This window comes from Vombatus ursinus, unplaced genomic scaffold (genome assembly GCF_900497805.2).
Source record: "Vombatus ursinus unplaced genomic scaffold, bare-nosed wombat genome assembly UNPS02008996.1, whole genome shotgun sequence".
NCBI classification, from domain to species: domain Eukaryota; kingdom Metazoa; phylum Chordata; class Mammalia; order Diprotodontia; family Vombatidae; genus Vombatus; species Vombatus ursinus.
The window spans coordinates 1037748-1051463 of NW_020948774.1; the positions used below are offsets into that span (position 1 = coordinate 1037748).

Consider the following 13716-nt stretch of genomic DNA (forward strand, 5'->3'; position numbering starts at 1 on the left):
TGTGTGTGTGTGTGTGTGTGTGTGTGTGTGTGTGTGTGTGTGTGTGTATATGGAATAAATATAAAGAGAATAAACTCCATTGGTTCCCTGTCATCTTCAGCATCAAATATAAAAACCTCTCTTTGGCATTCAAAGCCCTTTCCCCCCCCCTCCTTCCCTTCCCCCCAACCTTTCTAGTCTCTTACACCCCACCCCATACTCCCACCTATTCTGATCCAATGATGTTGGCTTCCTGGATGTTGCTTAGACAAAATGTTTCATCTCCTGATTCTGGGTATTTTCCCTGGCTGCCTCCCATGCCTGAAATTCTCTTCCTCCTCATTTCTACCTCTTGGCTTCCTTTAGGTCCTAGCTAAAATTCCACATTCTACATGAAGTCTTTTCTGATTCCCCTTAATGCTAATGCCTTCCCTTTGTTAATTATTTCTCATTTCTCCTGTATATAGCTTGTTTGTACATAGTCATTTGCATGTTGTGTCTCCCATTAGCTTGTGAGCTCTTTGAGGGCAAGGACTATTTTTTGCCATTCTGTATATTCCCAGTGCTTAACACAATGCCTGGCACATATGAGGCACTTAATAAATATTTACTGATTGGCTGACTAAATACAATCAAATACCAAGCAGGTAAAGATAAGGTAGTTTCAGTGGAAGAACACTAGTACTTGGGAAGATCAAGAAAGACTTTATGTAGAAGGTGGTACCTGGTGGAAGTGAGAAGAGATCTTATCTCCCTCAATCCTCTCATGCCTCTCTTATATTCACTTAGCACATTCTAATTTGCAGTATAGTTGTTTTTTACATTTTTAAAATCTTTATGTCCAAGGCTGAACATACTGTATGCTTTGCCCTTAGTAAATACTTAATACATGCTTGTTGAAATTGAATTGAATGCCATATGTGTGTGGATTTGCTTGAAGATGATTCTCTTTCTGTCTCTCTTTCTCTTACTCTCTCTCTTTATGTCTTATACACACACATTCACTCATACACATAGAAAATGAAGAATAGGGAAATGGAAGACAGTTCTTGAAGTGCCTCAATTGATTTGGGTAGCTGTGCCTCATATATCTTTTGCTTATCCAGCTGTAGTCCCACCTGATGAGTCCTGATGAGTCTCCCTAGATCTCTTTGGATTCACATCATAGTTAGGTGAACAGATTGGGGTTTGTTGCAAGACTTTCAGAAAGCAAGAAGACTGGGAGGTGTTTTTGTGTGTGTGTGTGTGTGTGTGTGTGTGTGTGTGTGTGTGTGTGTGTGTGTGTGAGTGTGTGTGTGTGTGTGTTGGGTTTTTTTTTTTTTTTAACAATGCAACCATAAACTAGACTAAGTGGAGTGAATAAATGGGACACTTCATTGGAGGCCTCTGCATGAGACAACTTCAGGGGATTGAAGGCAGGAGCAGGTCTCACCAGTGTCCTTACTTTGAAGACCATGGGATTAGAGTTGCTCATATGGGGAATGTCGGAGCATCTAAAATTAGAATTAGGCCCAAAGGTGAGAATAGGAGATAAAAAGAAGGGATGGAGAAGATGAGCTAGAGGTGGAGCCGAAATTTCTTGAGGGAGATGGGAAGATTAGTGGATGAGAAAGGACAAAATGAAATTTGTCTCAGAGTCAATAACCATCACCCTCTAGGTTTCTATGTAAGGGCATGAGGAAGAGCCCTAACCACACAAGGAACAGAGAAAATAGTTCATGTGGATGAACAGGAAAGTAGAAAAAGCATTGAAGAGTGAGCAGGACAGAGGCCTGAGAGAGGCATGAAACAGCAGGCACTGCAGAGTCCTGGGAAGATCACAGAATGGAATTAATAGAATGTAAAAGTAGGGAGGGAGGCAGTGAAGATGAAGATCTAAAAGAAGATTGCAGAAGATAAAAGGGAAAATGTCAAGCTTACATCCAGGGAGAAGCAGTGAAGAGATAAGTTTGAACAGGGTTCATTTCTTCATTCTAAGAAGGGGTTTGGGGAACATTTTCCAGAAATGAATCTGTGGTCCCTCCAGGAAGAAACACATCATCCCCAATGATTTTAGGTATACATTAGGACAGGTGATGGAGAAATAAACATGGCTGGTGACCGCCAAGAGGACCAGGCTGAGGCTAATACAAGCATAGAACAGGAAAGGAAACAGTCACAGTGCCTAAGCAAGCAGCTCTTTTAGAAAGCAAGGAGTAAAACTGTAGAAGGCTTCTGCAGGCCACCGTAGAAAGGGGTAATGGAATTTGTCCACTGACTTTTTAATCCTTTTTGTTTTTTATTTTCTCTACTTTGTTCTGTCCTATGTAGATAATGATCGTGGACCAGGCTGCTCAGGGTTCTAACCCACCTGATCTCCGTGTGCAGTATCTTCGTCAGATCCATGCCAATCATGAGGTGAGTGACAGCCTGCATTCTCTCTTGTAGAAAACCTGCTTTTGTGCTAGGCTCTAACTGGCCTGGGGAGAAGGGGTAATTTGGGACCTATATCACATTCTTGTCTATGTCACTTTAATAAATTTCTCTATTTAGTTAGCCTTGTAACAGGAATGCCAGCAGGTAATCTTACATACATGATCATTATATAAACACATAACTAGAAGGAAAGAAGGGACTGAAGCTGTCCCTTTATGGTGCCGCAGATGTTGGCCTAGCATTATTCCAAGAACTGCTCACACTTATCCCAGTGGAGCAGGCTGCTCCACTCCTGGAGTTAAGGTCTGGTTGATGTCTGGAACCTCTGTGAATCAGGCACAAACTTTCAAGCCAGGTGGAACCAATTATTCCAATATTTATTCTAAATAGTTTGGGGCATGACCACAATTGGAAGGGGCAGGTTGACTGATTGTATATGGGCATAATATCAATGAGAACAGGTAACAAGATGAATACAAAAGGTGACATGGTCCTAGAAGTATAACGTCAGGAGGGCTAAAGTTCAGGTTGGTCTAAGGATAATGAAGAAAGCTAAAGATACTGAAAAGGGTGTTTTTTTAACCATATTGGGGAAAAAGATCAGAGAAGGTATGGGACCACTGCTTGGCGTAAATGGGAGGTGATGGTGGACAATGGAGAAAAGTCAGAGCTATTTAACCCTTACATTGTTTCTGTTTTCTTTGCCAAGGAGCATAATCATTGAATTAGAAGGGACAGAATGAAAATAGCTAATGAAATTGATGGACTGAGTAGGGATACAATAATGACTAGGGACATAGTAAGAAATTACCTGGTTGCCCTTGATCAGTTTAAGTAACTAAATTCAGATGAACTACAGTTCTGGGGACCACACTGATAAGTTGGAAAATGTCCAGAAGAGGGTAACCAGATTGATGGAGGGACTTGAGAACATGCTATGTAAGGATCAGTTAAAGTAAATTGGGAGGAGTATCCTGGATAAGAGAAGATTTAAGGTGAGGATGATAGTTGCGTTTAGGTATTTGAAGGGCAAGAGGAATTAAATTTTTTCTGCTTAGCCTGAAAGGGCAGAGAACTAGGAGCAGTGAGTGGAAGTTACAGAAAGACAAATTTAAGCTTGATATAAGAAGAAACGTCTTAATAATTAGTTATCCAAAAATGGAATAAGCTGCTTTGGTAGGTAGTGGGTTAGCCCCTCTGGAAGATCTTCAGGCAAAGGCTGGAAGACAGTTTGTCTGATATGTTGTATGGGAGATTCTTCTTCAGGGATGTGTTGGACTAGATGGCATTTGAGGGCCCTTTCAACTGTGAGGTTCTGTGAGCATGGATTAAAATTCTAGTCTGGGATAGTTAGTTTCGCTGAGAAACTGCTCCATACCCGAGTGCTGCAACCCTTACCTCCAGCTAGCCTTTTTCCAAGTGGTAACAAGAATGATCAGGTGAGTGTATAAAGATATCACCAGTATTTGGAAAACAGCTCACAAGTGCTTTCCCTCCTGATAGTGGGTAGTAGTATCAGGCTTTCTCTTATCTGATATTATTGCTTCTGTGCTCTGTCTCTTCTTCCATTAGGCTTGTTCTGCTTGGTCCTAAAGACAAACCTAGCTCTTGTTCCTGCTGTGTACTTTTTCTGCCTCTGTTACATTGGGAGAATGTTATGTTCCCAAAACTTTCCTTTGGGGAATCAGTGTTCTCTCTTCTCCTTTGGGCGGTACTTGAGGCTTATCTCTTCCACAAAGCCTTTCCAGACTGCCCCTGCCCTTCAGCCTTCTAATCACTCACCACTCCTAACAAAAACAGCTGGTGTTTATACAAAGTGTTTTACAGCATACAAAGAGCTTTTCTTACTCGTTCAACCCTTTGTCCTGCTGTTGTGGGTCGGATATGTTTCTTTATTACACGTGTATAATTGTGCTTGGCCCACTATTCCTATTAAATTTAAAGTTTTAGTTCATAGAACATATTTAGGAAGGTCCTGCTATACTCTACCGTGGTTAGTCAATCAGTCAATATTTATTAAGGGACTACTGTGTACCCGGCACTGTGCAAAGCATTGGGGATTTGAAGAAAGGCAAAAGAAGGTCTGATAGGGGAGAAAACATGCAAACAACTATGTACAAACAAGCTACAGCGAAGATAAATTGGAGATCATCGGTAGAGGGAAGGTACTAGCATTAAGGAAAATCAGGAAAAACTTCTCACAGAGGATAGTATTTTTAGCTGGGACTTGAAGGAAACCAGGGCAGCCAGGAAGTAGAGATGAATAGGGAGAGAATTCCGTGCATGGGGGACAGCTAGTGAAAATATTCACAGTTTGAACATGGAATGTCTTGTTCAAGGAATAGCAGGAAGGGCAGTGTCACTGGATTGAAGAGTACATAGTAGGTGGGGGGGCAGGGTACGAATACTGGAAAGGTAGGAGCAGAGCAGGTGAAGGGCTTTGAATGCTAAACAGAGGATTTTATATTTGATCCCGGAGGTGATAGGGAGCCACTGGAATTGTATGAATAAAGGGGGTGACGTGGTTAGATCTTCACTAAGAAGATTAATTTGACAGCTAAGTGGAAGATGGAATGGAGTAGGGATAAACTTGAGGCTATTGCAATAGTCTAAGTGAGAGATGATGAGGGCTTGTACCAAGGTGGTGTCAGTGTCAGAGGAGAGAAGGGGGTATATACTAGAGAAGTTACAAGGTAAAATTGACAGGATTTGGCAGCAAACTGAATGTGGGGGTGAGAGTGAGGAGTTAAGGGTGATATCTAGGTTTTGAGCCTGGGTGGCTGGAAGGATACTGATGCCCTCAGTAGTAAAAGAGAAGTTAGGAAGAAGAAGGGATTTGGGGAGAATGATGTTCAGCTTTGGACATCCAGTGTGATATGTCTAATAGGCAGTTGAAAATGTGAGTGGAGGTTAGGAGAGAGGTTAGAACTGGATAAATAGATCTGAGAATCTTCAGTATAGAGATGATAATTGAATCCATGGGAGTTGAAAAGATAATCAAGTGAAATAATATGGAGGGAGAAGATAAGAGGTCTCAGGACAGAGCCTTGGGGCATGCCCAAGGTCAGTGGGTGTGACCTGGATGAAGAGCTGTCAAAGGTCCTAAGAAGGAGCTGTCAGACAGATAGGAAGATAACCTGGATAGATCTGTGTCACAGAAACTTAGAAGAGGGTACAGGGGAAGAGGTTGATTGACAGTATCAGAGGCATCAGTGAGGTCAAGAAGGATGAGGATTAAAAAAGGCCATTAGATATGGTGATTAAGAGATTATGATGATATAATGAATGATGAGGTTAAAAACCAGACCATAGAGGGTTAAGAAGAGTGAGAAGAAAGGAATTGGAGGCATTGAATGAATATAAAGAACCTTCTCAAGGAGTTTTGCCACAAAAGGGAAAGAGATATGGGCAATAGCTAGTGGAGATGGATGGATCAAGGGAAGGTTTTTTAAGGATGGGAAAGACATGGACATGTTTATAGGCGGTAGGGAAGGAGCCAGTAGACAGGGAGAAATTGAAGATAAGTGAGAGTCGGGATGATAGAGAGGGCCATCTGCTGGAGAAGACAAGATGGAATAGTGTCACTTGTGCATGTAGAGAGGATTTTCCTTAATAAGGAGAAGGGCCACTTCTTTATGTGAGATAGGAGATAGTGGCAGAAGGCATTTGGATGATGTGAGATGAGGAGGACGGAAGAAGAAGGAGAGTTCAGTGAATGGCATCATTTTTGTTTTCAGTGAAATAAGAAGCAAGGTTCTCAGGTGAGAGGGTGGAAGAGGGGAAATATGGCGTTCATCTCTAGGCACCACATTTAGGAATGACATTGAGATGAGTAAGCAGTGTGATTAGCAACCAAAAACACATCATCTTGGGCTAAATTCAGAGACACAGCTTCCAAAAATGAGGAGGTGGTAGTCCCACTGTACTTTGTCTTCCGACTGGAATATTGTTCAGTTCTGGGAGCCACAGTTCAAGAAGAACATTGCTAACCTGGACATTGTCCAGAGGATGGCAAATAGGATGGTGAAGCCCCTTGAGTCCATGTCATCAGGATCATTTGAAGAAACTAGGGCCATTTCACCTAGAGAAGACAAGACTCTGGGAGTGAAGGGCATGTGGTAGGGCATGTGAGGGACCAGACGTGATTGGTGTTTTCAGGTAATGGATGGAAGTTGCAGAGAGGCAATTAGACTTGATGTCAGGAAAAAAAATTCCTTCTTTTAAAAAACATTTTATTTTTTCCAATTACATGTAAAATTTTTAAACATCCACTATACTCAAAGGGCTATAAAATTGTGCATACCCTTTGATCCAGCAATACCAGTACTAGGTCTGTGTTCCAAAGAGATCATAAAAAAGGGAAAAGGACCCACATGTACAAAAATATTTATAGCAGCTCTTTTTGTGGTGGCAAAGAATTGGAAGTTGAGGGGATGCCCATCAATTGGGGAATGGCTGAACATGTTGTGGTATATGAATGTAATGGAAGAATTTCATATTTCAGGCAGATTTCAGAAAAAACTTGGAAAGAATTATATGAACTGATGCTGAGTGAAGTGAGAACCAGAACATTGTGCACAGTAATAGCAACATTATGCGATGATCAACTTTGATAGACTTAGCTCTTCTCAGCAATACAGTGATCTCAGATAATTCCAAAAAATTCATGACGGAAAATGCTACCCCCATCCAGAGAAAGAATTATGGAATCTGGAAGCATACTAATTTCACTTTTTTTGTTTTTTGTTTTTTCCTTTTCATGGTTTTTCCCTTTTGTTCTGATTTTTTTTCACAACATGACTAATGTGGAAATGTGTTTAATATGATTGTACACATTTCACCTATATCAGATTGCTTGCTCTCTTGGGGAGGGGAGAGGGAAGGGAGGGAGGGAGAAAAAAATTTGGAACTCATCTCATAAAAGTGAATGTTGAGAGGCAGCTAGGTGGTGCAGTGGATAGAGCACCTGCCTTGGAGTCAGGAGGACCTGAGTTCAAATCCAGCCTCAGACACTGAACACTTACTAGCTGTGTGACTCTGGGCAAGTCACATAGTCTCAGTTGCCTCACACATAAAAAAGTGAATGTTGAAAACTACCTTTTGTAATTGGAAAAAAATAAAATACTATTAAGTGGGGGGAAAATTTTTGAATTCCAAATTCTCTTTTTCCCTCCCTTCCCTCCCCCTTCATTAAGAAGGCAAGCAATTTTTATATAGGTTATACATGTGCAGTCGTGCAAAATATATTTCCATATTAGTCATGTTATGAAAGAAAACACAGACCAAAAAAACCCAAGAAGAATAAAGTTAAAAAAAAAGTATGCTTCCATCTGCATTCAGTTTCTAATCAGTTCTTTTTCTTGAGAGGGATAGCATTTTTCATTATGAGTCCTTCGGAATTAGCTTCGATCATTGTGTTTCTGAGAGTAGCAAAGTCATTCACAGTTGATCGTTGTACTATATTGCTGTTACTGTGTATAGTATTCTGGTTCTGCTCACTTCACTTTGCATCAGTTCATGTAAGTCTTTACAGGTTTTTCTGAAAGCACAGGAAAAATTTTCTTAACAGAACTCTCCTGAAGTGGAATGGGCTGCCTCAGGAGGTGAGGGCTCCCCCTCGTTGGAGGTCTCTGAACAGAAGTGGGATGACTGCTTGTCGGGCATGATAAAGTCAGGGTTCTCTTTGTGTGTGGGGTGAACTAAATGGTTGATGAGGTCCCTTCCACCTCTCAGAGTCTATGATAATCTGGAGAACATCCAGAGGAGGGTAACCAGGTTGATGAAGGGCCTTGAGGTGGCATTATATGAAGACTTATTAAAAACACTAGGATTGTTTAGACTGGAGAAGAGAAGACTCAGGGTAACATAAGAGTTGTATTTGAAGAACTCCACACAGAATAGGGAAGGATTAGACTTGATCTCTTTAACCTCAGTGGACAGAACAAGTAGCTGTGGGTAGAAATCACAAAGGGCTAACTTAGGCTTGATCGAAGGAAAAACTTCCTACCAGTTAGAGCTCTCTGAAAATGAGATGGGTGTTGGAGAGGGACAGTGGGTTTTCAAGCAAAAGAAACAGCATGTTGTAGTGGGAATTGTGATGTGGGAGTCAGATGACTTGGGCTCACATGTCAGCTTAGTCATCTATTTACCTCTGTGACTTTGAGCAAGTCATGAAAGGTCTTCGTGATCTTGTAGCTCCAACTCTTGGATTTCAATAAAATTGGAGGCATTCTGATTCCCCTGCTTTCCTTTGAGATGAGAGAACACTCCATGGTAACATTTGCAAAAGGCAGCCAGCCCTTTCTTTTCAGAAACCAACAGTTACTTTAAAAATTATTGACGTCAGGGCAGCTATGTGACGCAGTGGATAGAGCACTGGCCTTGGAGTCAGGAGGACCTGAGTTCAAATGTAGCCTCAGATACTTGACACTTAACTAGCTGTGTGACCCTAGACAAGTCATTTAACCCCATTGCCTAGGGCCCCCCCATAAAAAATTATTGATATCTTTTGTTTTCACATCACCTTCATTTCAATTGCCAAATATATTCTTTCTCCCCCCGCCTTCCCCCATGAAGCCATTCGTTGTAATGAAGAACTAAAGAAAGGGCAAGAAATGCAATTCAGCAAAACTAACCAGTAGAGTCTGGCAGCCATAGTGTCTGGAAGGAAGAGAGGAAAGTGCATTTTTTCTTCTTCTCTACAGCCAAGCTTGGTCATTACAATTACCTCATAAAGTCCATATGTCTGAAACAGAACTCATTACCTTTACCCTCAAACATGTCCCTCTTCTCTAACTTTCCAAACCTATTACTATTGAGGACACCACAATCTTCACCGTCACCCAGGCTTGCAAACTGAGTGTCATCCTTAATTCCTCACCTGCACTCATCCCACATATCCAGTCTGCTGTCCGATTTTCACAGTATTTGTCACATACAGCTCCTTCTCTCCATGCACACTGAAGTCCCTCTCACCTTTCATCTGGACTATTACTGTAGTCTCATTGGTCTTCCTACCCCAGGTCTCTCCCCTACTCTCTTCTACTCAGCTGCCAAAGTGACTTTCCTGTAGGGCTGGTTTGACCATGTTGTTGCTACTCCCCTTCCTTTACCCCATCCTCCCCATAAACTCTAGGGCAGGGGTGGGGAACCTGTGGTCCTCTAGGTCCACAAGTGCTGCCCTTTGACTCAATCCAAACTTCACAGAATAAATCTCCTTAATAAAATAATTTGTTCTGTAAAACTTGGACTCAGTCAAAAGGCTGCATGCAAGGACCTGGAAGGCCATATGTGGCTTCAAGGCCACAGGTTCCCCATCCTTGCTCTAATAGTTCACTATTACTACCAGAATCAGTTGTAAAGATACTTAAAACCCTTCCTACTTTTCCGATTTGCTTTGCAATCTACTTTTTCTCCTTCGTGTACTCTGCAATCCAGATATGCTTCCCTGCTGGCTGTTCCTCATACACAACACTCCATCTGCCGATTTCATCCAAGCCTTTGTACTGACTGCCCCCATTCCTGGAATGTTCTCCCTCTTCACTTCCACCTCTTGTGGCTTCCGTGGTTTCTTTAAGACTCTACTCAGATTCCATTTTCTGCAGCAGGTAGTCCTAGCCTTTCCCCCCACCCCACCCCCTATTCTGTATATATCTTGTATGTAATAGTTATTTACCTGTTGCCTCCCGTATTAGAATGTGAGGGAAGTCCCTTGAGGGAAGAGACAGTGTTTTTAACCTTTCTTTATATACCCAACACTTAGCACAGTGCCTGGCACATAGTAAATGTTTAATAAATGCTTATTGACTGACTGACTTAGCACAGTACAAGTTAATCTTCGTTTTTTAAACTTAATTTTATTTTTTCAATTGACCAAAAAATCTACCTTCTCTCCCTCTCACTCTCCTTTGGAAAAAATAAATAATAGCTAGCATTCATATAGCACTTTAAGGCTTGCAAAGTGCTTTGCAAATATCTGATTTTATCTTCACAACAACTTGGGAGATAGGTGCTATTATTATCCCCATTTTGCAGATGAGGAAACTGGGCCCAGAGAAGTTTAAATGATTTGCCCTGGGTCACACAGCCAGTTAGTATCTGAGGCTGGATTTGAATTCAAGTAATGAGTTCTGTTTCTGATTCCAGGCCTTTCACTCTATCCACTGTGCTCCCCAGCTGCCTCATGATTTATGTAGTGCTTTAGGGTTTACAAAGCTTTTGCAAAGGATTACATAGTTTAACTCATTTGAGTTTGGAAAAGAAGGAAAAGCAAAACCCTTGTAACAAATGTGCAGAGTGCAGCAAAACAAATTCATTCACCGACCCTGTCCAGAAAAATATGTCTGAGTCTTCCCCCTGAAGCATGTCCCGTCTCTTCGGGAGGTAAGCGTCATATTTAATTACAAGTCTTCTGAATTGTGGCTTGCATTGATAAGTGATTTTCTTAGCTTCTTAACATTTATTTCCACCTTTCTGCCCCTGCTTTCTTTACTACCTATATAGATATTACTCAAGGAGGTGCAGTCCCTGAGAGATCGTCTATGTGTTGAGGATGATGCCAGTGCCAGCGCTGCTGCAGAGAGACTTCTTCAAGTCTACAAGCAACTTCGAAACCCAAGCCTCATCCTACTGTGACCCCTGCTGGCACTGGTAGGGCACCTTACACCAGAAGCTCCCCTCTTCTTATGGAAAAGAACTCTACCCCTATCCTGGGTTCCTCTAGGAATGTGAAGTCACTTTGTCTTTTTGAGTCATTTTCATTTGTCTTATATTCTTTAAGGACTGGCGTTATGTTGGCAATTTTATAAGATAAACTTGCTCCTTTGGCAGCATTTGACTCCAGTATGTACCATATATCTTGGATATTTATTTTCCCTAGGTATAATCCATTGAAAACAACTGTCTCTAGTTCAGGTTCCTGCCTAATAGTATATACAATGTAGAATATAGATGTAACTTGCTCTCATGATGTTTGTGTACCACTTTGCATACCTGGAAGTAATGTATAAATTGAATCTTTTGAATGTACTAGGAAAGCTGATTACTTAAAACTAGTAGATCCCATTTTCTTTGTGACATCCCCCATATGTATGGTTGTATATGTGCATGTGTGTCATATGCATGTGTGCATTCACATGTACTTGGGTGTGCACTTGAGGAAGGGGGACTCACTTTAGAAACTAAGTGTATATTTAAGCTTCAAATGAGCTATAATTTCATCTTTCCATTGACTTAAATCCCAACTTCTCTATGCCTTAGTATATTGCCAAAAAAAAAATGCCTCCTGGTGGCAGCCTTCTGGTGATAAGCCTTTGCAAATTAAATGAGCCAGTCCTCTATCAGCAGGCAAACAGTCCATCACTGGGCTGTACTTAAAGCCTTTCAGCTTGGTAGGACTTTATCAAGATTGCACTCTGTTGGAATAGCCCTTACTGGCATAACCTTGGGAACCTAGGCTTAATTCCATGGTACAGAGAAATATTCAAGGAGGACTTCAGTACAAATATGTGTATGTGTTTTTAATTTTTTTCTTTTCCTTTTACAGGTTCTATTAAGCAACTCTGACATTTTACCTCTTGACTGCTAGAAAATCTTCCCTTATGATCCCTAAGGGTGGGATTGAAGATACCCTCTCTGTTGAGAAGCCAAGCAGTGTGCAGTAACAGAGGCTGTGGAAATCTTCTGACACCCCCCAAGATGGGGATGTCTAAATCTGATGAGGGCCCTTTCATGCCAGAGAAAGGTTTTGAGGGGTGGATCTGTTTTTAACTTTTTTGATATTATAAAGCACCAGAGAATGAGCTAGCCTCTTCCAGACAGGGACATCTAACCCTGCCTAGAGCAGAACTCATCCCCATTTCCACTCACACCTCCCATTCTCTGCCCATTTGCTTCCCCTTTGGGTAATTGAGGCTGAAGAGCAGTGAGTGTTTCTGTCATTCTTAGGGTAACTACCCCATGCATGAATGGTTCTTGAGCCTTGTACCCATGGCATGATGAGAATAGGTGATATATATTTTGTGTGTTTTCTGTGAGTGCTAGTTTAGCTTCTGATGCTCGTAGCTCAGCAGTGGCTTTGTGTTTCACAGTGGAAAGAACCTGTCATTTCAACCCACATTCATAGTTCCCCATAACAGTGGCCAGAATACTAAATAACTCCATATTTAGTGATGTAGAAACTTAGGTCTCTAGCACTGAGTCATTTTTCTAGGGGTCCTCTACAGGTAGTGCTCTGGCCAAATGAATGACTGCCAGTCTCCCCTGGCTTCCCTGTACTTTCTCCCTATTAGACTCAGGCAGAGATACCTGCCTGCTATTTTCCTTAGCCCTACACATCTCCAGGGTCCCAGGTTTGGGGTAGGTTTTTGGTTTTATTTAACTAATTACTTAAAATAGAAGGGGGAAATGGGAGGGGAAAAAAACCAGTGTATTACCTTACCTGCATATTTTGCATCTTTCTCTAGTGTTGGTTTCAGTTGGACTCATTTCCTTCCTGTTTAAAGTGCCATCTGTAACAAGAAAATTGCTGTGGCTGTTAACCCATGATCTGTCATGAGAATGATTCTTTTCCATTGAGTTTCTTCAGGTCTTCCTTGCCTTTCCACCCTGCTCTTCCCTTTCTCCTGTTCTCCCCATTTCAATATTTGGTATTTGGCAGCTCAGCCTGAATTTCCACTTTCCACCCTTCTTCCTTTTCTCTTAGGCTTCCCCTTGAGTTCTGTGTGCCTCACAATTAAAGTACTGGCAGCCTGAAAAGTTACCACTCTGAATGAATAATTGAGCCCTTTTGCTTTGTTCTCAGTGGCCCTGGGGGCCATTAGGGAGGCCTCTAACACTTAGGGATGAAGCCTAGGCAGAGGAAGCAATCACTCCAGTGCCCTCATTGTATTATGCATTTCATGCCCATATCCATAAATCTTAGTGTGGAACTACTTGCCTCCCAAAGTATCCAGTCCCTAGGTCCCAGGCAGGTTAATGTAACACACGACCCTGCACCCCACAACTCTGAGAGCATTTTGAGGGAACAGAAAAGGTTGGCGGGTAGATTGTGTTCCTGGATCAGAAGTACCTGATACCACAGCCCAAACTGGGGTGGGAAGCTTCTCTCATCTCTGTCTTATCCTGGCTGGTTTGTACAAGAGGGGGGCAGTGCTCTTTCTTACCTGCCTCCTGGGTCAGGCTCTCCCTCAAAAGCTTTCTCTGCCCCAAAAACGTTTGGGAGAGTCTGCGAGTAACTAGCTGCACTGTCCTCAGTTATCTATCTGGTGGTTTAGTATTACAGGGGAAGGGGAAGAAAGGATCTGGTTCAACTGGAAAGCGACT

General features: G+C 41.9%; 1 protein-coding gene across 2 annotated transcripts in view; it reads left to right on the top strand.

Moving 5' to 3' along the window:
- FAAP100 (FA core complex associated protein 100) overlaps nt 1–13163 on the top strand; it is a 33207-nt gene extending 20044 nt beyond the window's left edge. For both annotated transcript variants that reach the window (XM_027850147.1, XM_027850148.1), the window contains exons 9-11: nt 2290–2376; nt 10897–11043; nt 11939–13163. In XM_027850147.1, the coding sequence (XP_027705948.1) occupies nt 2290–2376; nt 10897–11028 (219 nt within the window). In that variant the 3' untranslated portion in view covers nt 11029–11043; nt 11939–13163. The remainder of the gene's footprint in view (nt 1–2289; nt 2377–10896; nt 11044–11938) is intronic.
- Nucleotides 13164–13716: the final 553 nt, after the last annotated feature.